The sequence below is a fragment of the Lagopus muta genome, chromosome 10, assembly GCF_023343835.1.
Source record: "Lagopus muta isolate bLagMut1 chromosome 10, bLagMut1 primary, whole genome shotgun sequence".
Classification (NCBI taxonomy): Eukaryota; Metazoa; Chordata; class Aves; order Galliformes; family Phasianidae; genus Lagopus; species Lagopus muta.
In genome coordinates this window covers 12,663,702-12,688,948 of record NC_064442.1, presented here as the reverse complement: position 1 = coordinate 12,688,948, position 25,247 = coordinate 12,663,702, and the positions used below count along the sequence as shown (strand labels likewise).

General features: G+C 42.1%; 1 protein-coding gene across 1 annotated transcript in view; it reads left to right on the top strand.

The window, feature by feature from the left end:
- The window catches only part of RFX7 (regulatory factor X7), a 51,316-nt gene that overhangs the window by 5,426 nt on the left and 20,643 nt on the right, over positions 1 to 25,247 (top strand). The window contains exons 2-3 of the mRNA XM_048956484.1: positions 17,647 to 17,680; positions 24,529 to 24,611. Coding sequence (XP_048812441.1) covers positions 17,647 to 17,680; positions 24,529 to 24,611 — 117 coding nt within the window. The remainder of the gene's footprint in view (positions 1 to 17,646; positions 17,681 to 24,528; positions 24,612 to 25,247) is intronic.

Here is a 25,247-nt window from a genome sequence, read left to right as displayed (position 1 = left end):
TGCTTGCCTGTTCTGAGTGTATTTCTCAACATAGTATATAAGCAGTCAAATGCATAGGAAAAAGTTCATGTGTGGACCATATTTCAGTGATTTTGGGGGGGCTGGCCTTCTGTGGGTAAGGCATTTAGCAGCATGTCATTCTCCTTCACACTCTGCTTCCTCAAATACATAGAGACAGAAAGTGGAGTTGGTTTCATTTGACTCCATCTGTTCTGCATGCAGTGGCCAGGGTAGCTTGCGTGTTGCAGTTGTAGGGGAAAATGCACTTCTAAGGTGAGAGTCATCTCCAGGGGAAGGTATTGCCATGAAACCATTTGTCTGATAGTCTTACGTGCCTGTCTCTCTTTGGCAGTAAGCAAATTCTAAACAGTGCCAGGATATAACCATCTGTGGTGTGGATCTCTTGAATTGAGCAAAATAAATCCTTCCCTGTTTGCCACTTTTTCTTTTCCTAGAGCATGGCTGCTCCATCCTGTCCATGAGTTGTTCCCTTGAGCAGATCTAGGCACATCTTTTATCTCTCACTGTACATTCCCGTATTGAGGAAACCATCCTACGTGGGGGGAGCTGCCCTGGAAGAACTCCTCACTGAAGAGCCTTGAAAGAGCAGGTGCTCACATGCACCCCTTGCTATCTGGAAGGCCTTCCTGCACGGCCTGCTGGAGCAATGCCAGCTCAGTGTGTGAGGAGAAGCAACTTTCCTGTGTGGGCACGGTGGTGGTGGAGTTTCTGGGTCAGCAGGTGTGGGAGCCAATTTGGTCTGCAGGCATTTTTACAAGGTTAGAAAATGAACCTGAATAAAATGAATGCTGACCTTTATATAAACTTTGAGAATGGAGCTGAGCTTTTATTGAATATCCTGGTTCCAAGTCGGGTGGATAGCTTTGCAGAAAGAAGATCTGTGTAAATCTGCTCTTAGGAAGAGTGGATTTCTCACTCTCGTTTGTGGGTTTTGTTTTTCTTTGTTTCTTGAAACAACAGGATCAAATGAAGTATGTTTGGAGAAAAACAGTATTCAATTGATAAAATACTCAGCTGACTTCTACTGCTTTTCATTTAGAATGCATAGAAGTGCATTAAATTGCTTCGCAGCATAGTATGTACACAGTTCCTTGTTTCGTAAATGCTGCATTCCACTTTGCTGCACTGGAGTTCTCCTCGTTGAAGCCAGTCAGACAGTGTGACATTGTGGTTCAGGATGGCATCTCTGATGATCTCTTAGTCAGCACTGAGTGGTGGGGTTGTCACCTCAGGCCCCTGTAGCTGGGCTGTGTGTGGTTTGGAGCAATTCTGTTTAGTTTCCACGAGTGCGTATACCATTGACAAGTAGGAATCCGCATCTCTATCTGAGAAGAACACTTAAAACCACCTCCTAAAATTTTCTGGATGCTGGGGAAAAAATCCCCAAAATACAAGTATTCTGTAAGTGGTTAAGATGATAGTATTGGTCAGGTTTGGGTGTTCAAATTTATACTGAAGCACAATTAAACTTTAAAATAACTGGGACTTGGGATGGTATTGTTGGGGTGTGCACGTGTGGTTGAGAGCAGGGGTTGAGCTTAATGTTTTTATACAGCTCCCATTTGCCTTCTCTTGTTACTTCACTTGACAGAAGTATTTGGAGAAGGGCCAGGGCTGCAAAATTCAGATCAGGATCCAAATTTGGATTTTTGGTTCAAACCTTTCTAATGTCTAATATTACAAAGCTTCATATATAAATAAGAAACCCCTTATTTTTTAAGTTGCAAAGTCAGGGAGATGGCTGTAGCTCTCTAACTTGCCTCTAGAGCAGTCTGGTAGAGTGCTGGACTGTGTATTTGAAAAAAGTTATTGTTGGATGATTTAGAAGGTAAATTAAACAGATAAAAATACAACAATCTGTCATCCAGAAATAGCAGAAAGCCAGCACTAATTGGTTCTTCCATGCCTGTGAGAATAGATGTATTTTTAAAATGCATCTAAAAATTCTAAAATTGTTGGAATGTTTTGTTGTGTTCCCTCAGATTGATGGGAATTTTGAGGTTTTGTTTTGTTTTCAGTGGAGTTAGCCAGTATTCCAGCTCTGATGCTTTCTTGATTTAATGGAAAAAGGATTATCTGTCATCAAGTAGGATGCTTGTTATCAGCTGCTGTGCCATCAACTGGCTTTCGGTAAGCTGCCAAGTGTTTTCTGTTTTTGCATATTTAATCATTCAGACAGTGGAAAAACATTCAAATCTTCATGACTGTTTTTCCTGTTGCTTGTTTTTAATTGCTTGCGGTCAGTGCAGTGACATTATATCAGTGCAAGGGCAGGGAGGCTCTGTTTTGTTGCGGTCAGGGTTGATGAGAATGGTCCATGGTAGTGACTGAGAGAAGTCAGACAGAGGGGACTGAGAGAGGTGGCGGCAGGCATGCAAAGCTCTCCTTTTGTCATCAGTTGGAAAAATCACTTAGAAAATTAAACAATCCCTAATAGCTGAGATTATGTTTAAAATCTACCTGAAGAACTTCTTGCTTAGAAAAGAAAGAGATGAAATGTAAGCTAGTTCTTCCTTTTATATAAATGTATATAGTTTTGTATTTCATGCTACTACCTTCTAATATGTGAGTGTGCATCGTTTGCAGCTGCTGGGTTTTCTGGCTGCTGTAGAAGTGCTTAAAATGGACTGTAGATACGTTAACATGAGCTTTCCTGGGGAGCGTGTCTGTCACTTTAATTGTCCCATTAAACAAAATAGTTTAATCACTTAATGCTTATTGGTATTTTTGTATAGCTCAAGGTAGAGAGAGTTTTATTTTGGTTTTAGTTTAACTCAGCCTAGGAGCTACAGTCCAGAGCAGTGCCCAGCTTGTTGGGCCCAGGGCTGCCTCACTTCTCCATGCTGAGCTGCTGTGTGCCCACGAAGTCCCACTGTGGTGTGAGCTTGGGGCTTTGCTGGCATGGTGAGCAACGGCCTGCTGCTTGGCCTCTGGGTAGGAGGAAATGGACATGGTGGATGCTGTCAAGGGATTAAAAAGGTGGCATCTCGTCATGTTTTTATCTTGCCCTGGAATGTTGCTGCTGCTGCAGGAGTTGCTTTTTCTACTGGCAGCCTATAAACATAGTACATGACGAGATGTGTATCTGTTGTGGAAATGAGAGCTGTGTCTGAGGACACACGTTTCTGGAGGCATACCTGTACTGCTTCAAAATGGCAGCTCCTGCACAGCATTTCTCTGAAGCTGAGTGTGGGTGGTATTGCTTTGTCATTGCCAGGTACCTCAAATCTGGGAAGAGAATCAAGTTTTTGGGGAGAACTCACTTATAGAGGCATCTTCCCTCATTTCCTTAGACGAAGTTTGGGTTAAATGTCAAAGTCTGTAATTTATGGCTCTTTTCTTTGATGGATAGACTCAGAGGTATGGAGGCAGTCCATATTTCTTCATCAAAAATTCCTAAATGCCATTAAAAGGTTGTTGGGACTCGTGCCATCGGAAAAGTTGGATTGTACCAGACGGGAGGAATTACAGATCATTATTTTGGTTGCCTATGAAGAAGAGAATTTTTTCAAGCTGTCAGCAATACGGGCAAAGTATTGGAACTCTATACGAAGTTGCCTGGAAGAGCATCTCGAAGGCAAACAAATTAGCTTGTGACTGAGGTGTGCTAGGTTGTAGGACCAGCAGCTTTCTTTTCCTGTATTTTCCTCAGCTGCTTCTTGCCTCTGTTTGGAAGACACCTGAAAATACTTTGAATAATCTGTGTTACTTCTTGTTTTCTCTGTTCTCCAGAAATGTTTATACATTAAAGAACAAACTCAAATCCTAGCTATTCAGTGCCTGAAGTTGCAACTACTTGAAAATCTAGAAGTTGAAAAATTGTATCGTTTATTTAGTTTCATGTTTTTAGGGGTGGAATTTTAAGTCCTGTTCTGAAAAATAGTGACAGCCTCCTCCTCCAGAGGCACGCGTTGTTTTTGTTGTTTATTATGTGGAGAAAAGTCTGTGAACTGGCTTGGATGATTTTTAAGCCTTGGGAGGAGGGCACAGTGATGCGGGATGACTGCTGCAAGCTCAGCCCATTGCGGTGTGTGGAGCCTGTCTGAAGTTGGCACTTGAGGTTTCCACATGAGGGATATCACAGCGCTGTTTCTCCATCCGCCCTGGCAGTGTGCAGGCCGTCGTTCCCCTGGCAGAGCGCGCAGGCCTCGGTGCCTCTCGCAGTCTGTGCTGTACCGTTAGCGGCAGCCCTGTAATGGGTCAGGTACCTTGCTGGAGCAGCCCGTGTTGGTACAGACGTGGCAGCATCTGCCTGCAGCTACAGTCTCCCACGCAGTTTGGGTTCGGGTATTTCATACTTCCAGCAGTGTTTCTCTTTGAAAGATAAGCAACCACTCTGTGATCCTGGGGCTGGCTTGTTGTCTGTAGCTGCAGATTAGATGCCTGTGACTCCTCTTACCTTACATAAAACCGGCAGCCCTTTCTACTATGATGAGGCTGTCTGAAACAAAGGCCAAACATTCTACTGAAACTCTTGCAAGAGTCGAAGACTGTGGCGTAGGAACTTTTTATCCAAGCTCAGAGGAGGTACAATGCTTCTTTTTTAAAGGATACATTAAAAGTTTGCTTGTTTTCTTTGGTTTGGTACGTGCGTTTTAAATAAAAAAGCTGTGTTGCTATTGGTGGCCATGTAAACTAAATACATAAGTTAAAAGACAGATTGCTTGCCGACAGTAATGACTAGTTGCACACCTGGAACCACGGCATGCTGAAGAACTGAGCCAGCTTTTGGCTCCAGGAGTATGCTGCACAGTGACATTTACTGTGCCTGACTCCAGCAGTATAGTTCAATGATTAACTTATCAAAAGCTGAGAAATGAATTGGAATCTGAGAGGAAATCATTCAATGGATGAGTGAAGTGAGATTATTATGTATGGTTCTAAAAATGTGAAAAGGGATATTTTGAACAGAAACCATTAATTGAATGCAGCAACTAGAGTTAACTTATTAGGTCAAATGAAAAAAAAACCCAAATTACTAAATGTACTGAAGACATAAGAAAAAAACTTTTACATTAATTTGGAAATGTTGATTTTTATGTTACATTGGGCAAAAAGTCTGTGAAATTTCAGGTAAAAATATTGTAAATTGTTGTTTTCTTATGCAAAAAATACTAAATTTTGACCCTGAAGATATGATAACCTATATTTTAGCCATTTTTTCCTGGTTAATAAAGGCCAAAAAAATTGTCAACACCATTGAGAATAAAAATGAAAAAACATTTTTGTTTGTCTGTTAGCTCCAAGGAGGTTAAGCTGTCCTTACTTAGCTTTCCTTGCACGTGTCCCCATGGCTGCATCTTTTTCATGCTCGAAGCTTGCTTCTGTTGGAGGGGTTGGGAACACGAGGTTCCTGTGCCACTGTGGTTCTGCTCCTTGTTGAAGTTGGTGAAACATGTAGTGAAAGTAAACATAAAGACTCAACTGCTTGAGTGTGCAGAAGCCCTGTTTCTGACAATGCATAAAGACATCCATGCTTGCTTGGGTGTTACCTACCAGTAGCTCCAGAAGTTTGTATTTACTGTGTTTTTTTTGCCACTTTACAGTGATTTTTCTTCAGAGAAGTTCTTAGTTAGCGAGTACTTCAAATACCAATAGTTTTGTGTCAAATTTGGCTCAACATAGGAGCAGGACATAGCTCAAGTACGTTGTGTTCTTCTGGAAGACACACTCCTTCCTAAATTCATCAATCTCAGAAGAGTTTGGCTTGATTAGTTCAGCTACTCAGTAAAGGAGTAGAAAAGCAGCATATACAAGAGCAGCACAGAAGATAATGCTTCCTGTTTTATTATGTTGACCCACAAAGTCAAGAGGTAGATCATGTGTGGCAGTAAAGGTAGAACCCTCCCACCGACATTCCAATACATGCTGTTGTTGTGCAACAGATGGCAGCAGAGGAGCAGTCTGACAGAATGGTGTCTGGTGTGGGAGCATGGAGGAGGCAAAGGGGTGGAATTGAAATTCTTCCTTGCAGAAAAAAATGGCACCCATGGACATTTATTGATGTTTGCTGAGTGTTGGTGGAGACCAACCAGTGAATGTGAGCAGCGGGCGATGCGTTTCAGCAGTGATGACAGTGACAGTGGGTCACCTCTGCTGGGGCAGACTTTTATAAGTGTGGCATGCAGGCTGGTCATTGCTGGTGAAAATGCATAGCTAATGGTGTTGAAAAAGAGTGTTTTGTAGCTGGGAATTTGCTCTAACAAACGCGTATTGTGCTCTTTGTATCTTTTGTAATTTTCATGGAAATAAACAGAAGGCATTACTTTTGGAGCATATTTCACCTTGCAAATTGTGCTAATAATGAGGAAAATACATTTTCATTCCTTTAATGCAGACATCTGCTCTCCTGCTGGCATGTTTACACATGTTCAAACATGTTTACACATGTTTACTTGTGGTTCACAGGAATGATAATCCAGAGCAGCCAATTCTGCAGTACTGATGGCAGCGTCTCTCTTTCTGGAGAGATCCGTCAGACAGGAGCTCATGGGAACACCTGTGTGACAAGTGCAGTTCAGCAGGTGATCAGATGCTGACAGGTGTTAGCCAGTTGCATGCTGCAGCCTGCAGGTGAATTTTTACAGTGCCATTATCTCAGGTAGTACTGCTTTAGTAATTTGCTTTCTGTCTGCATGCTCTTAATTTTCTGGTGGTTTGATTTTTTTTTTTTGAGAAATTCAGAAAATCAATGCTGTTTTTCTGAAATTTTGTTTAGGTAAGTCGTGGTATAACTTTGTGTATCTGTGGGATATTTAGAATGGGCACTTTGTGAACAGTGAATCCATGCAAATGTTCTACCTGTCTGACCTGCAGGTTGTGGTTTCAGTAAGTACTTCATACAAGTGCAGGTCGTGTGCCTTCTGCTTTGTTTTTAGAAGAAAACTAACAGAATGAGAACTTGGAAAATAGATATCAAAGTGGTTATGGGAAACTCTGTGCTGGCAAAGCAGGGAAGTTACTGGAGAAGTAAGCAGCAGAGTTTTATGCTGTTGTATCCATCTGAGGTCACTCACAGGAGCAGGATGGTGTGGCAGAGCCAAGTGCTGTGCAGTCTGCCTGCAGAGCTGCAACTGTGTGTCATCTCTTCTGGGGAGCAGCGTAGAGCCCCAGCATGGGATGTTAAGTACTGGTGAGACACCTACTGTCAATAATACTCATTCAGAAGTTAGAGGTGTTAGTGGAGGAGAGAATCTGAAAGACTTGCTTGTTCATTGATGACAGTTGCAGGAGAAGGCTGGCAGTGAAGGCAGTGCATGGACTGCAGGTGAGTCGAGTGAGGGATTCTGTGGCAGTGCCACTGGAGCTGGCTGCTGTGTTTGCTGTGGAGCTGCTCAGACCTGGTGGATGTGTGCCTGCCTTGGAACAGCTGCTTGTGCACTGCAGGCTCGTCTGGTGTGCTCATTTGACACAGTTTAGCTACCAACTATGAGCAAGTGCAGCTGCTCAAACTGAGTTTTGTAGGTACAAACTGAAATAGATGCATGCAGGTATGAACTTACATGGCTTAATTAAATTTTGTGCAGCTTTAATTTTAATCAAACACACCTTACAGGTTTAGACAAGCTCTTGAGTCTGCAAGTAAACTAAAGTTCACTTGGGCTGCAGGCTAAGAGAACTCAAACTTTGTGAACCAAACCCTTGAGATGCAGAGCAGCATGTATTTGTAACTCTTCTGAAGGTCTTAGATTTGGAGTTAAATAATAGGATTTTTTTTTCCCCCCAAGAAACAGAGGATGGGAAACATATGGGATGTAACCCTTTGGTGTTCTGTGAACTTGCATCAGAGGTAGGCAGGAGACTTCTGACTACTTGAGACTTCCTTTGTGGCTACCGGGCAGTTTCTGTGCCTGCACTGTTTGGAAGCTGGTAAGCAGAGGTGAGTGGGCAATACTTTCTCCTGGTGCGTGTCTGTGGTGGGCTGGCCAACCCTGGCAATGCTGCTCTGCATTTGGGCATGTTCCAGGCCCCAGGCAGCAGCAGCAGTGGTGGTGTGAAGGCTGGCTGTGTCCTGAGGCACTGAGGCAGGCCTCCTTCGAAACAGGCATGGGAGCCCTGCAGTTATTGACCTTACTGGTTTTGGAGTGGGGGCACCAGAGCATTGGGTTGTCTGTGGGCTTTCTCAGGGTAGTACCATAGGACAGCTTGAGTATGGCACTGCTGAACGGGTACCTTCCCAGGTACCAAATTAATGAGGAGGTGCAGCCAGCAACATACCTGCTTATTAACAAAAAGTGACTAGAGTAGCTACGGGTTGTGGAAATGTTTAAAGTAACCATGAGAAATAAACAAGAAAAACACTTGTCCTGGCACCTGTGCCAGCACAGAAAAATGTGTGTTTGCAGTCTGGAAGTATAGGAAGCTGTTCTGAGAGTGCTGCTAACACTGGAGGCTTTTATATTGAGTTGTCTGAGCTTTGTGTAACTGTGTTCACTAATCCTAGCCCTATATGCATCTGTATGTTTCGGTGTATTAAATGTAAGCCTTTTTCTTGTGAGTGTGTATAGCATGGCACTTTGCTGTCAGGCATTGGTAGCCATAGTTTGTGGAGGAGAATGCCCAGAGACAGGCGTACATCCTGCGTGTCCTGTGCTGCACAGCATGGTGCTCCACTCTGCTCCCATGTCGTGGTGCCTCTGCAGGCATGGGAGCTTTATAAAGTTAACAATACAGAGAGCATTTGTGCACCTGTGTGCTGTGGGCATTTCCTATATTCTGTTGTTTTTAAGCATTGCTGAGGAATGTCACCCTTTAGTTTCACTAGGTGTCTTCTCATAGAACCATGTGGGAGAAAGGCTTGAGAGACATCTCATGCGTTCTAGCATCTCCAGATGAGACCCCTTAAAAAAAATTGATCTTGAGTAATAATGTCATAACTGGATTAGGCTTCTGCTGACGTTATGTGAAAATGCTATAGCAGATCTTACTGCTATCTATAGACTGAATCCGGAAGCAGCAACAGCTTGTCTGTTTTGTAGTTTTAAAAGCAGTTTCCTTGTGAGCTATGCAAACCATCATGATAGCCAACTTGCCACTTAGCCACGAACCATCTTGCTTTTAGCAGAACACATGTTGCACTGAATGCCTGTTTGAGCAGTCTTTTCTTGTGTAGTTTGATTGAGATCACAGTGTGCTTTCTGTGTTTTGCCTTTCTAGGCAGTCAGTCCTTGCAGGCTGATCTTGGAATACCGTGCAGTGCCTCATACAGATTGCTATTACAGGGCACAGCTCCTCTAAAGTCACGTTATTGTCCCATATTATGTACAGAGGGCATTGAATCCTTGGAGTAGTGTCCTGCCTCAATGTAGGAGCAGACACTGATTTTAATTCAGTCCAGCACTAAAGAAAACAGATGAGAGATGTGAAAAACGATTTTCTTCGTCTCCTCTAAGAGTTCATTCGAGTAACTTGTAGCAGAAGTTTGTCTTTAAATAATGACAAATAATACACGCACTCACAGATAGAAACTGAAACAACAACAGGAACTGCAGGTGACTGTTCTGTACTGGAATAGGGCACCCAGTGTTGTTGCAAGATTTTCCCAGTCAATTATAGAATTTCCCAGTTAATATATAGTTTTGGCATTTGCATACAGTTAGATTTCTGCAGAAAGCAAAAAGAGATATTGGTGGGCTTACATTTCAGACCCAGGTATGATGTCTCCCAGCTCAGTATTTCTTAGCAGTTCTTAATTTGCAGCTCATTACATTGGGCTGTATTTGAGATTGGGCATTTTGTTAGCAGTTCTATCTTCCTTCTTTGTTCAGCTGTTTGTGTGCTTGGTGTTATTTACTACTCATAAAGTCGTCATAGTTGCAGAATGGTGAAGGGATTAAATAACCAGTAATTCTCTATGAAACATTTTTCTTGCTTTATTTTAGTAACAAGTGTTGAGGACGTGAGTTCTGTCCAATTTTAACTGAACTGCAGTAACTGAAAATGCTGAGGCGTACTTTTTTTCAGCTCTGTAGTCAGTGTTGCTGCTTTTTGTGTCTAATTTAAAACCAGCCATGCTTACTCACTTCAGCAAGTGGAAGGGTGTAGATTAGGTCACAGGGAAGATCAGTTGGTTGCAGCGCAGCCTTGTTCCCCTGTTTTATCAGTTTGCCGTTTCTCTTGCTTCCTTATTTTGCGGAAGAAGAGTGGTTTGCCTTGGATTGGGCTGGAGAGTTCACAAATTGCTGGATGCTTTTTGCATTTACTTTCTGGGGGCATGAGCTGGATACTTCCATTCATCTTCAGTGGACAGAACACTGGCTATTTTTGTGACACGATTACAGTCCCTGTACTTGGTATCTGGAGTAAGAGCAATTTGCATTTGAATACAGGTTTGTCTTGTGTTAAATGTTTTGCTTGTGCTGGAGCTAGTTCAGGTAGTTTAAATGAGTGCTTTGGGTGAGTTTGTCACTACTGGTGCTGTCCTGTTGAAATGACTGATCCTGCAGCTTTGCATTTCTGCCTTCCATTGGATCATGGACTTGTGGGATGAGCTGTTACCAATTGGTTCATTGATTCAGGGGGCAGCTGGTCTGCATTAATGAAATGATAGATTTTCTGTTGGATCAGCAAACAGATCCAGCTCAAGGAAACCCAGCTCACCTCTGGCTGGGCACTTTGCACAATCTGATGGAAAGGCACTCTGCAGAAAGGCAAAATGAAGTGAGCTGAGTAAAAGCCTGTTGCTTTCCATGGATTGTGCTGCACTCAGAGTGGCATCTAAAGATGCCTGCGTGGGCTTTGGTTTCACTGTTACACTGCCACAGTCTGGTTTTCCATGGCCTTGGTCCTTTGTTCGCTTCAGGTATTTAGCTGGGACTGGGATAAGCAGTACAAGGCAGCTGGGTAAATTCATGTTTAGAGGACTCAGAACTTTGTTAATGTAATTTTGCTGTGTAGAGATACAGAGATTAGATTAATTGTTTTCAGAGTAGATAGTACTAACTTATAAATATGTTTGAAGTCAAAATGGGGTCAAGTCCTCAATTATTTCTGTTTTTTTGAGTAGACACCTCTGCAAAGCCTGTTTTCTAGGGTAGGTTCAACCACCCCACAACGCTCCAACACTGAAGGACTGGAGGGATTCCTAGTGTGGCCTGTAACATTGCTTAACTTGCCCTTAGGGCGTGCAGTTCAATTATCCACGGGGTATAGAGAAGTGCAGGCAGGGAGTGAGCCCCTAGGTGGCATCAGCAGCCCTGGGTTCTGGCTTCTCCGTGTCCCACGGGGGGAGGTGAGGATGGAGGACACTCAGTGGTGACGATGCTGAGGTTGACCCGTGGAAATGCTCTGCCTGGACATGCTTCCCTTTCTCTGTAGCTGTTGCTTTGCTAGCAGAGCAATGCACTCATCTCTTCACTGATCCAAACACATTGCAACGTTGTCACAGCTCTGCTTTCTAAATATTTAATCAAAATGCTTTCACAGCCATTTTACTTCTTTATCACTATGATCCAAGCCAGACAATGTAACGTGGCATATGTTGGGATGTTAATTGGGTGAAAGACATAGGCGGCTGTTTTCATAATGTTCTCCTTAGAAGATCCTTAGCTCCAGTTTAACATTTCTTTATGATTCTGAATTGAAGGTTATATAAATTGAGGGCTGTTACTCTGAGAAGGAAGTGCTGGGAGTGTTTGATAGTACCTCTTACTGCAGTGTGGCTGGCAATCCTGCTTCTGAGCAGTCTCTCCCAGCATTCAGAAATACATGGATTTCTTTTTAAGTGTTCTATGATGTTGTCAGTGTTCTGGAGGAGATATCCAAATCTTTTGAAAAGGGGATGTGGTCAGGTTAATAATTACCCCTTCTATTTTAACATCTCTTTTCTGGAAGATAACTTTCACTGAATTGCACTGGTGATGTTTAGCACTGGAGTCCTTAGGAACTCACTGGATTTTTTGTAAGAGGCAAAGAGGCAGCAGAAAGCTGAATAAGTCACAGAGTTCCTGGTGGCTGTCAGCACCAGAATACCTCATGTGGCTGGGAGAAAGCAGGCTCGCTATGCTGGGGGGCTGGAAGTGCTGCTCAACTGGTATTATTCCACCATAGAAGTGGCCTTTCAAACCTTCATTTAGCCCTTGTTAAGTGGTTTGACAGACAGCCCTTGAAAATTGTGTTGGGGAATGATTGATGTAGTGGAAATGGAGACTTTTCATAGCCGAGTAACTGACTTGTGAAGGTTCATGTGGCCAGAGCAAGTCTTTCAGGGCATGCGCTCTGCTATCTCCCGTGCCTTCCATTCTCGTAAGGAAGGCTTATTTTACAGCACGTTACCATACAGATGGGCTACAAATGAGCTCCTGGGAAATTCCATTGTGGCTGCTGAGCAGTCTCTATCTCTGGCCCTTGCTGGAGCTGCACTGAGTATTTGCTGGTTTTGTGCTGAACTCTTAAGAGAAAAAACTTGTGGCTTTTCTCCCACTTGCTTCTCCAAAGGAAGTTTATTTTAGTGCTTTATTAACTTGTTCTCTCTTTTTATTAATTGTCTGAGATGGTAATTGCTTTATGTGAGACGCCAGCTTATTAACAATGGTGACAGTAACTATATACACTGGGTATTTGTTTCTAGTTGCAAGTTTTCTTACTGCAAAGTGTGCAGGTAATAATGCAGCTTCATGCACGTGTACTGGAAGCTCTGCAGCGGGAAACCCTTCCTGTCTGGTCAGGAATTGTATCCTGGTTTCATAATGTATCATAAAGCCATGAGCAGTTACAAAAGGCCATTCCTTTTCATAAATTGCATTAGAGTTAATGGGAATGTTTTTCCTGGAATGTCTGCAGTATACCATACTTGAGGCTATAGAGTGTTTTCTTATAGCTTCATACTTGAGGCTATAGAGGAGGGTATTCCAGTTTATGCAAACATTTGTGATACAGAGCTGCAGAGAATACACAGTGTTTGTATCCAATCCACTGAAGGTATTAAAGCCATAGTGATAAAGTGTCGGTGGGCTTCCTAAGGCACTTTAGTTGAACTGCTACAGTATTTTTCTGCTGTAAGCTGTAGCTCCACTTCTCTGCCGAATCTTGTCAAACTGGACTTTTTGTGGTGGTGTTCACACCTTCCTCCACTTGGGGGTTAAGTTCAGCTCTAGGGCTTTTCTTACCTCCCCCAACTCATTCTAGTCTCACAAGCACAAGAGTTTTTGTATCCCTTGTGATTATATGGCCTCTACCATTTGCAGCATTAAGGAAATACTAAATGTGCCTGGAGCAACTGAATTCTGCCATCTCTTGTAATAAGATATTCCCATATTGCTAACAAAGTTCAGCTGCATATTCCTTAAAGTAAGTTTGGCAACATCTAGTTTTATACCACTTTGAAAAAAAAATTCCATCTCCTTACCTTCTCTCTCCTCTCCATGTCCCCCTCAGTGCAAAGTAACCTGACTGAGCACCTGAGCAGAGAACACATGCTTCTTTCTGCTCTTGCCAAGTCAGGGTTGTTAAAATGGGGCTGTTCTGAGTAGAAATTCACAAATAGGTCAGGGAGAGCAGGCGTGCATACTTTGGCACAAGATGGAAGAGCAGTTGGAGGAAATGCTTTAGTCTGATTTCACTCTTCTCCCCCCCACTTCCAAAGATAACTTCAGGAGTTTCAGAATGGCTGCAGCATTCAGGAGCTTAAATTACTGCAGCATCCAAAAGTAAATGTGCAAGAATATGTCCAAGGTCTTGGACCTAAAAACTGAGTCTGTAAGTACTGATGAGGAGCTTTCCAGGACAGCTGTCACTGCCCTTGCATTTAATGGGAGGATATGGAGCTGCGGGTCTCCTGTGAAGCACAGAGGCTTTACAGGGGACTGCCGTCATGCTTCTGTAAAGCACAGGCTAAATAACCCCCCTTTTTGGTGCTGTTTAAACTAATGCTGGACTCTTGTTTTTGAGCGTTCTACCTGATGGCTAATGGTAATTCTTCAGAGGGGAGCTCTTAGTTCAGACTGGTGTTTCGGGTTGGAGCTGAAGTTTTCAAGACGCATTTCTGTGAGCAGTGGAGCTGAACTTAGACTGCACTCCTGGTAGTATCCACTGAGTAAACCACTCATCATAAAATCAGAGAGTGGCCTGGGTTGAAAAGGACCACAGTGCTCATCTGGTTTCAACCGCCTGCTATGTGCAGGGTCACCAGCCACCAGACCAGGCCGCCCAGAGCCACATCCAGCCTGGCCTTGAATGCCTCCAGGGATGGGGGCATCCACAGCCTCCTTGGGCAACCTGTTCCAGTGTATCACCACTCTTCACGTCATCATTGCTTGTGACAGGATCACTGGATCTTTTTTGCAGTGTCTCATAGTTTTTCCCCACCTGGTTCTTGTGGCAGACCAGTACTTGTGGAATCTGTCAAAAATGGATACTTTGGTATCCCTCACAAAGGACAGGTCCTCCCAGAATCAACAAAGATGCTGTGTACCCTAGATGAAACTGCTTGAAGTAGCCCTCTTTAAGTGTTAGGTCAAATAAGAAAAATAGTTTGATGTTGGAGAGACTTTCAACATAAAGAACTACAGAATAGTGGATGTCAGAGCTGTGCTGCTTGCTCGAGGCAGTCACTAATGCGAAATTTGCAGCAAGTACCCAGGTGCTGCATGGAGCAGTGGTCCAGAAGGAGCAGTACAACTTGCAGTACAACTCCTTATCTTAGTTTTCTGATGAGCTTGAGTCACTAATAGTTTGAAATGGTTATTTTTCATTAGTGAGAACATCTATCGCTTTTGGTTCTCTCCTGCTGCTGTTGCTACACATGGAGCAAAGCGTGTGAGTGGTAGCCTCCAAACATTAGAAATAGCTCCACATGTAGGGTCTGATTCAGCCATGCTGTTGTGGTTGCTGATGGTAGGGGCTAACTGAACAAATTGTTGCCAGAAGTTTCTCTCAAAGTTGCTGACCAAATTAAATCTCGGTGCCTATAAAACTGAATACAATGGTTGTGGTTTCTGTGATTAAAAAAGTTATTAGGTAATTGATGCATTTGGCAGGGACAGAAGCAGGCTTATTTATTTTAAAGTTGAAAACTGTCAGCTTTCAATAACACATCTGTCCTGTAAATAAGCAAAGGAAGTAATGGGGAGAAATAAATGAAATTGGCAAATATATCATATCTGGGATGGCTGTTAGTTCACCGCATTTGTTGTTTTGCATTTTATCTCCTGATGAGATGGAGGTGCAACATGTTAAAATGGCACCATGCAGAGCTTTTCTGTGCATTGCAAAGGTCGCTATCCACGCATGTTCCCAGTCAAACAACTGGTTGCTCAGGGTTGCTGTTGCCTGATCAATCCACTGGAAGATAGATGAGAAGTATGATGTCATTAGACACAGGCGGTATGAAGTCAGGCTATGTTAGCCTGAGTTCTGATTAGGATGAAAAAAAGTATCTGCTTACTGGTAACAGTGTCCTTCCAGTGTACCAAGGAGTAGGGAGCTGGAGGTGAAAAAGTTGTCCTTGAAATAAATACCACCTATATTCCTGCTTGAGCCATAAGACCTTTGCCTTTTAAGATGTCGCAACCAGCTAATTAAAAAAAGAGAAAGAAGCAGAGGAAATTATATCCACTGGTCCAAATACTGCTCTTTAGCAGTTACTTCTAGGCGCTGTTATGGTGCTGTGCAAAGGGAGGTCGCAACTGGGTTGGAGAATTTACATTTAGCTGTCTTAGAATGATGTTTGGAGATAAAAGGACAGCTCTACGGATCTCCTGCCCAGCTGCCTCCTGGCAACTTGACTCTTTTACAGGAAGAGCATATTAATGCAAATGGGCATGCTTTTGTACAGTTTGGCAGGATCTGCCACGAAGCACGCCTTCCTGAAAAGCCTAGCACAAAATGTTATGTGCAAGTCTGTGGAGTAGTGGCTGCATTTCAACTGAGTTGGGTGCACCTATACCCTGCATCCCTTTATCCTCTGTGCTGCTTTTCTGTGTTAAGGTGGTGTTTGAAGCTGTAGAAAAGTTCAGCCAGAAAAGTGGACGCGTGCCTGAGCCTTGTCGCCTGCTGCCATAACTGCTGCTTTGTGGATCTGCACAGTGCTCTGTGCTCTGTGGATCTGCAGCAGTGCTGGCACTGTGAAATCCTGCTGGAGGCACTGGGGCAGGGTGGAGGCTAGGGTGAGAGCAGTGCTGTACGGGCAGCTGGGTGGCCTTGGTCAGCTTTAAGTCAGAGGCAGTTACACCTCTTAATAGCAGCAGAAAGTATCCATGCTTGGTGTCCTCTGACTTTGTAGTTTGATGATTGTTTATGAAAAGTGAGGTGACATTTGAATGTCCTTCAGTTGCTGCAGGAGATGGGAGCCACTTCCCATGGATGAGGAAAAGCTTCTACTTTACTGTCTTTATAGCATCCTCTGTGTGCACAAATCCCGAGTAGCTCAGCTTCCCTCCCAAATGTGCACCCGTCTGATCATCTTTACACAAGTGAGCTTCAGCGGGCTTGTCATAGGCTTTTACCTCCTTATGTTTTTTATTGTATTGTCATTCTAGTCATATGCAGTTCTTGTATGAAAGTAATAGCGGTTTCTGGACGTCATATTTTAGACTTCCTGGTTTCAAAATATGATGCTGTATTAAGGAGGACAGCTGAGCTGCTGCTTCTTTGAACATCTTGATGTAACAGTAGATGTAGACTGAGTAGTTCTGGCTCCTATTACAACCAGACACTGGAGCCATTTGTTCTGCTTTCTTCTCATTCTAGCATATCTATCAGGTATCTTACTTGGTCTTTCGTTGTATGTGGGTTGCATGTATACAAAAATAAAATAAGTGGAAATATATTTTGCTCTGCTAACAGAAGGCTAATTTATCTTTTATTCTACTGGCAATTAAATGTTTCCTAAACCTGGGAATTGTTTAAAGATCAATCATCCGGTGTCCAGCAGTGAAAATCACAGATCTTTGCATGTTAAAGCTCATTCTCCTGCTCAGAGCAATGATTAAATGCCTTCAACTAATACAGAGTCAGTCAAAGCATGTGACATGGAGTTATTCTAAGTACAAAAGTTGCTAACGGGTGTGTTTATGTTTAAGTGTAGCAAGTTTCATTCCACTCCTTGGCACGTTTATTGAGGTCATTTATGACAAACTTGAATTCAGTCCCTTCCCAATGTCTTTTTAATAAACCAACTGAAAGCTAGTGAGATGGAAGTGGAAAACTCCTCCATAGGTTGATGGTGGGATATCAGTTGTATCTGCTTTTTGGCAGCTCTTTGGGAAGCTAGAAATAAATGCACTGAAGTGGTGGGTTTAATGAAGCGTGGTGAGAAGGAGGTGTTAATTATGTTTACAGATAAACAAATACATCTGAAGAGTGGAAGAGTTTCCAATAGGAGTAGTGACATCCATCTTTGCTGCTTTGTAACTTGAGATAATATCTCCTAGTTGCAAAAGTATTTCATTTTAAAAATGGGCCTTATGCAAGAGAACAAAACAGCATGAACTGTAACAAACTGTTGGATTCACCATGATTTCTGCCTACAGGATTGCACGTTAAGTATTCTTCTGCAGGCTAATGTGAGATTTTGTAGCAGGATATTAAGTCTGTAGTATAGTAGTAGCTATTAGAACATGTAATATTTTCATAATAACTGTTTAGATTAATTCAAGATTTGTTCTCTCTTTCTTCCCTTACATCTAGCAAAACTGTACAATCTAAAGTGGACTGCATTTTGGTAAGTACAACTGAATACTTTTTAATATTTAATAAAACTAAGACCAAAATAGATAACTCCAGAGGCTGACAGCTATTATCAAGCTGTTCCTTGACAGTACCTTTAGGGTACTACCACTAAATGTGTTCAAAATAATGCATCATGTATGTGTGGTGTTCCTTTCCTGGGCACCAGTACTGGCACCAATGGCTGTGATTTCCCTTTGTAGGGGCTGTCAGTACAGATGTGACTTAGAAGGGTGCCTTACTGCTTTTGCAAAATGGGATTTTGTTAAATGCAAGATTGCGTTTTATGGATCAGTGTCTGCAAGAAGTTAACTGTGCCATCATGTTCCATTGCTCCTCTTTGGGCTGTTAATGATTGTTGCTCTTGTGGGTTCCGTGCAGTAGTCAATTCATGGCCAGTACTGTGTTTTAAGGAATTAACTGTTTTGAGCTGCACGTTTACTCAAAATGTGGCAGACTAATGTCCTAGGCTGTGAAAACCTTGCTGGTATAATAATTGGCAGATTGGTTGGTTCATCTGTTTAAATCTTAACCTCTAACCACCATCTTTGATACTTGCCCAGAAAAGAGTCATGCTACAGGTCTTGTTAGTACAGATGTACAGTTTGGGCTGTTTTTTTGTTTTTTAAAAAGGGAAGACCTTGAAATACATAAATGTATCTGTCCTTTGTGCATTTAAATAACAAGATCTAGATGGTTTTGAGAGATTATTTCTGGGAAGCAAATATCTAGGACAAACTCAAGGGATTTGCTTGTATTTAATAGGGAGCAGGTTGCAACTTACCTTAAATCAGAGTCTGAGTTCATAAATCTCAAGACTGGAAAGGACTGCTTATTCTGACTGTCTACCTTTGGCATTTCATCCATAAGTACCAGCGGGTGAGATAAAAAGATGACATAGACAGCCATCTGGATACTATCATGTAGAATCTGTTCGGCTGTGTGGCTGAGCTAAATAAGAACATTCCTTAAAGTCATGTTGTCACAGGCTAATTCAGATAGCACTGAATTCTGTAACCTTAAAATTTCGTCTTAAGTATCATGGTGAGAAGTTTAAAGTAAGCTTTGTTGTTATATTGTAGCTTTGGATCCAGTTTTACGTATTCTTAAAAGAATTCTTGGATGCATCCATCTGAATGTGTGATCTAAAATGTCATTTTTGTCCTATTTATTCCTCAGTGGCATCTGTGGACAGGTGAATATAAAATCTTTTGTACATGAGTCTTCAGTTGCGAAAGGGCAAATTGCACTTGTAAAACTCTTTAACACTGGCTTTTTCTGCTGTAAAAAATAAGTGTGGATAAGTTCTTAAGTAGCATCAGAGAAGGAATAAGACAGTAGCAGTATCTGTCAGCTGCTTCTTCGAGATCTGTTTTAAGAGAATGAAATTACTTGAGGACTATTCTTGCTGCTGAGTTTCAAGGAGTCCTATCAACGTGGGAAGGCCACTCTAAGGTAGCAGAGGTAGGTCTGATGCTGGTCAGGTCACTGGGGAAAGCAAAATCTAAGATCAGAATAGTTTGAAGAACTAAAAATGAAGTTGGATCCTTCCAATATGGTTGTTGCATTTAACATGCTTTTGGAAAGCTGTGAGCTGCAAGACAGAACATGGAAGTATGTTAATCTAAAAGGCTGTGACTATATAGCTGTAAATTATTTGGGGCTTCCTTGCAGGCCTGTTGTCTGCGTGAGGCAGGTGGGCAGGTTGCCTCTGTGGTGAAGCATGTATGGGTTTGTCAAAGTGCAGAAGTGTTCAGAGGAGCAGGGTGTTCAGAGCTGGCCAGTACCAGGCTGCTTACAGGGTCTGAGCCCCAGGCTGTGGGCTCAGAACACCTCCTCTAAATGCACTTCCTTAGGTTTGGTTCAGATCGGAATCCTTTCAGGGCCTCTGAATCATTCTCACATAATATAAACCAACAATGCCTATCCCTTGACTCGTATTTATTTATTACTGTAAAAAGGAAATTTGGGAACAGCTTTCAATGTTATTGGAAAGCTACTGATGATGGCGTAAAGCCTTTAAGCTACACAGCCACAGTGTGCCAAAGCAGCACACAAATCTTCCTTAGGACATTGGCTGCCTAATACAGCAGAAGATGGGAAGAAAGAGAGGAAAGAGGAAGAAGGAAAGGTGAGGGTAATGGTCTCTGTTGTGGAGGTAGCTAGCATCAGAGCAGTACAGAAAAAAGTGTAACTTTTCGCACCAGAACTGCCAATTTTATTCATACAAGAGACCAAAGTTATCTGCCTTTTCTTGTTATACTGCACCCTTTACATTCTGTGACATGCTGTCAGCTTCTGGAAGATCATAAGAACATCGTATGCTGTGCAATCCCCAAAAAAGAGGTAATTAGCAAGAATTATGGTGTAAACAGCCATTAAAAATTTATTGTAACATCCTTTTAACTGTAGTAAACATGTCTGGAAGTCTCTTATGACTTGACTTGTTGCATTTGTTGCCACATACCAAGTGAACTCTTGAACCTGATTTAAAGAATGGTATGCCCCATGTAATTCCTTAGCAATTAGGCTAAGGTTTCTTTCCTCAGTCCTCTGAAAAGAGACCGGCACTGGTGATGAGAGTTTGCTGGATCAATGGCTGTGAAAGCCAAAGCTGCTGATGGCCTGAACAATTCCAGTGCAGGAGGCAGCAGTGTGTGCGACTGCTGCTCGAGCAGCCTGCTTCAGTCCCACTGCAGAGAAGGTGGCAGCTTGTCACTTTTTGGCCCTTCAGGAATTGGGCAGAAGCTGTATGCAGCTTTGGCAGATGTACTTGGCGGCTGTCAGTACGAGGCTGCCATGTATTTTTAGGGCTTGTTTGGAATATTTAGCACCTGAAATATGTTTCGGCTTCTGTTCAGAGAAAGCATACCAAATGTGTTTATTAGCAGCTCTTTAGAAAAATAGGTTCCGTTTCAACTATTTGCTATTTTGTCTTGATCGTATTTTCAGCAAAGCCTTTGACCTTGAGCAAATTATTTAACCTTTGCTTCTTGTTTCTCTCTTTGCACAGTGGGGAGATGATTGCTTGACTAATCTGCTATTCTTAGTCTGGTTGTTAAATAATAGATGTTTGTTCTTTTGAAATACGACAAGTCTTAGAACCAGTCTGCCAGTAGATGCAGGTTGCATTACCTTTTTTACTTAGAATATAGTTACATGGAAATGCACAAAATAGGGAATTTTGAGATCAGTCCATGATCTCTAAAATAGTAGTATTTTAGAATGCTTGAGGCAATGCCCCAGCCTTCAACTCATCTTTATTGGAACTCAAGGACAGAAATAACTGTAATTCTACTTTCATTGTAGCAATAGGAAATTTGAATGATGTTTTTCAGCGTTCAAGAATTGTAACTGCTAATTGTTACTTACTATGGTGTTCTGCTGTGTTATGTTAAATTTGGTCCAACTAAATCTTTTCTTCTTTAAAAAATAAAAAATAAAAAAAAAATCCAGGGGAAAAAAAAAAACCAAAAACAAATAATCTGGGGTTTCCCATGGTAATTCATTTTGATGACTTCAGATAAACATTCAGTAACATTTCTGACCTGCCAGATCAGCAATTGCAGATACCCAGATAGAAATACCCATTCCATCAAGGTCAGGAATCTTTAAGCAGTATTGAGTGATTCTGGAGACTCAAGCTGAAATCAGGTTCTCCAGTTGAAGCACAAATATGGTTAATTTGTGTTTCCGTCTGTGTCACAAATGAATTTCTTATCTGCATTCAGTGTTAAAACTATTCTTTGTTGGTTTTTTTTTGTCGTGAAAAATGTTAGTGTTTGTTTACTGTCACAATGGAACTAGATGTGAAATACAATTTTAAAAGGTGAATTAAAACCCAGTTGTTGTATAGCTTGTTTACTCATGCAAGAAGTCTGCTAGGAACAGACTTCTCCATTCCCAGAGGTCCTTATTCCATACCATTCTTAGGCAGCTGAAGGACTGAATCAGTTGGACCAGATCTATATGCCTGCTGATGCACAAACATAGGCAGATCTCTAGTTTATTTACTACATATTTTGTGCATTTATTTGGTGGGTTTGTCCATCCTTGGTGACTATCAAAACAAAGACAAATTCCAGAGACTTGTGTTGTTTTGTATGTTACTGAAAGGCATTTTGTCTGTGACTTGAAGTTTCTTGTTTTTCTGACCTTAGTTTTTCTGTCTATAATCAGTAAGATATTTTGAATGTTCGGTGTATTTTTTGGTTAAGATGAAGCCAAATTGTAAAAAAAAAAAAAATTAAGAATGCTGTTTGCTCCCCATCTTCACTGAATCTTCCTTCTTTGATGTGGTTCCAGTTACAGGAGATAAATATAATGTGTGAGGGCCAAGAATAGCAGAGTGGTGCTTTGTGGTGGCTTCACACCTCAGTCACGCAACCAGTTTAGCACCCCTGTGCATCTTTCTCGTGCAGCTCCAAGAAGCATGGTTTATAAATAACTTTTGGAGAATGTGATGTTCTTCATCTGATTTGAATAGAACCAGTCAATGAAGGTCAGGTAACTTCAAGCCAAAAGTTTACTTAGATCCTTTTCAGTTGTCGACAAAGATTCCCCAGACATTTTACATTCTGTATGTGTTGTAAGAGAACCATAGCATAATCTCTAAGTGCCTACACAAAGGGGAATTTGTCCAAGATGATGCCAGCACCGCAGTCCTCTTTCTAATGCTCTGACTCTTTTCCACTCCATTCCACATAATGCACAATTACTGTTTCTGCCAAACATGACACTGACCTATTTTTGTAGTATATTTTGTATTGTATTGTGCTTTATTTTTATTCATTTTCATATAAACTCAACACGAGACAAGGAGAAGTTCAGGATGAATGAATCTTCCCCCCAGGTCAGAGATTCTTAGTCAGTAGGATGGCTGAAATGTTCCTCTGCTTGCCCAAATGCTTTCTGATTGCATTAAGAAATGGGAAGGTTTTGATACTCGGAGCAGTCACAGTAGCAGTTACTACAGAACTCTCTGGAGCCTTGCCACTTAGAACTGGTGGATCTCAGCTGAGGTTCGAGAGGAACTTGTCCTTACCAAGGTTGTAAAAAAAAAAGTTTTGAGAGTTCTAGAAACGTTCCAAGAAAACAGCCTAAACAGAATGGGAAGCTTAGAAGTTTTTAACCGAAAGCTGTTTCCTAACTTGTGCTGTTGCATTCCATCCCTTTGGTGCAACTTCTTCAGCTTTGAGATGGTTTTCTCTAAATAGATTTGGTTGCATCTAATAAGCTTAGGTTCATCTAATTATCGCCCAGGTAGGATTACCTCCATGAGCTTCCTCTGAATCCTGGCTGTGTTTTCCCCATTCCATGGAAGGTCCTGTCTCCCCAGGACTTTATGTTGCCATTGCTGAAAGCTGGAGGAGTTGTGCAGGAGGTGCTGCCTGTGGAGAAGAGGGAGCTTGAGGAAAAACCAGTGGGACAGTGTTACTGTCTGCCTTGCTCTGCTGAGAATAGTGAGAAAGCCAAAGTCCTCATCTGCCTTAGCTCTTGGGATGTGATTTTGCTGATGAGTTGCTGGTTTGCTGGCATAGTTTGAAAAAGACTGCTAAAACAATCCCAGCCAGATTTCTTCTATACACATAAATAGTGGATCTTGTTTGAACCAGGGGCTTGTCAGAAGAGGGCCTGTATTGCTGTACCTGTGCAGCTCACACAGGGCTTGTGTGTAGCCCCTTCCTTCTGCTGGGAGACAGGAGAAGTTGCTTCAGTGGGCACTGAGACAACTACTGCATTTTCTGATGAAAGGACAAAACTGCCCTTTATGTTGCAGTGTAGCACATTCAGTTTGGAAGAAAGAAACCATTTTTCACCTCTGCTCCAGAGTCATCAGGGTGTTATGTTTGTTTTACGTGGATGCATGGATTTAGCTCTGATCTCCCCTGAACCGTGTTCTTTGTTGTGCTTCTCTGGTGTTTGCCATTTTGAACTGAAAGCAACAAAGTTTGGGTAACCTGATGTAGTGGGGGGTATCCTTGCCCCTGGGAGGAGCATTGGAACAAGGTGGACTTACAGGTTCCTCTTAACATTTTACTCTCTGTACTGGTGGTGCAACACATCACGTGTTGATTCTGCAGCATCTCCTGAGAGAGAACCCATTTACTCCTTACTGCATGGCTTAACACCCAGTGCCGCTGGGCAGGCTGGCTATTTCAGGGTCCTAAGGCTGATCTTAGATGACCCAAGGCAAGCACCAGCTGTAACTCCCTCTGGTGTCTGACCCTCAGCTGCCTTCTCTGCAGGGGGAGTTGAGCATCATGGGGATTCGTGGTAACCAAATGGCTTCTCTTCAGTGACTCTGCAGTAATTGATATCTGAAGGAAGAAAATAATGTATGTGTTGAAAAATCTTAGTTGAACTTTGCAGCACAGCTGTTGATGGAGTGCTGTGTGTCACAGGATCAGGCCTGATGTCCTACATTGTTATAGTGTAGCCGTTTTTTGATGCTGTATTCTCAAAAGGGCTTCATATGTGTTCTGAGAAGGTAAGGAAAGGTTTCAGGTTGCAGGAGGGTTACAGAAGTGTTCTGTTACTGTAGTTCCTCTAAGTTTTGCTTTTGTTGCATGAGTTTTGTAACAGTGTTGTAGAGCTGGTATTGTGGACCATTATTTTCTAGCATGCAATGGTGTGGAAATGGAATATCATAGTTCTAGACCCACACTTCTCACAGCAATGTTTTTTTTTTCACATAAGTACTAGCCTTCAGGTTTAAAAATGCATTCTTTTGGAATACAGTGCTGGATGACGGTTGTTAACTGTCAAGCTCCACTTTTACTGTTTGTTTGTTTTTTTTCCTCACCTCCTTTTGTTTTTAACCAAAATACCTTTGTTATCCAGCAAGAAGTTGAGAAGTTTACAGACTTAGAGAAACTCTACCTCTACCTTCAGCTGCCTTCCGGTCCCAACAATGGAGACAAAAGGTAGGTATGTGGCTGTGTGTAAAGGTGAGCAGCTAGTACTGTCAACTTAACTTTCTGTGCACTTACCTACTGGGCAGGCATTTATATGGTGTGTTTGGTAGTGTTAGCTTTCCTTAGCAAATGTTAAGAATTTATTTTTTGCTGAAGACCTCACATTTTTCAATCTTGACTTCTTGAATATCTTGTAAGTATAAACATCCTAAAATGAGGCGCCCATTGAAGGGTATATTTTGCAGTGTGTGATCGTTCCTCCACATTTCAGATAGGAAGTGATAATATAGGATGGTGGGGAAAAGAACAAGTGGTATTTCTTACTGCATTTGTTTGATTAAAGGAAGACTTAGAAAATCAACCTGAAGATAACAACATCATAAAATTTGTATCTGTTCCCAGTAGGGTGGTTATAGACAGACACATGCCTACAGGAAGCACTCTGCTGAGTATGTGCAAAAAGCAGTTAGCAGACTTAATGGGGAAAACCTTTGAGGTCAGCAGAAACAATGTAAGAGAGCAGACAGGTGCACTGTAGCTCAGCACTCTCCGTGTGTAGCTGTTTATCAGTCATGAAAGAGAGTGTGGAGTTATTTTGTTAAATCATACAGGAAGAAGGGAGGTATTCCTTCCAAAGCCTTACAG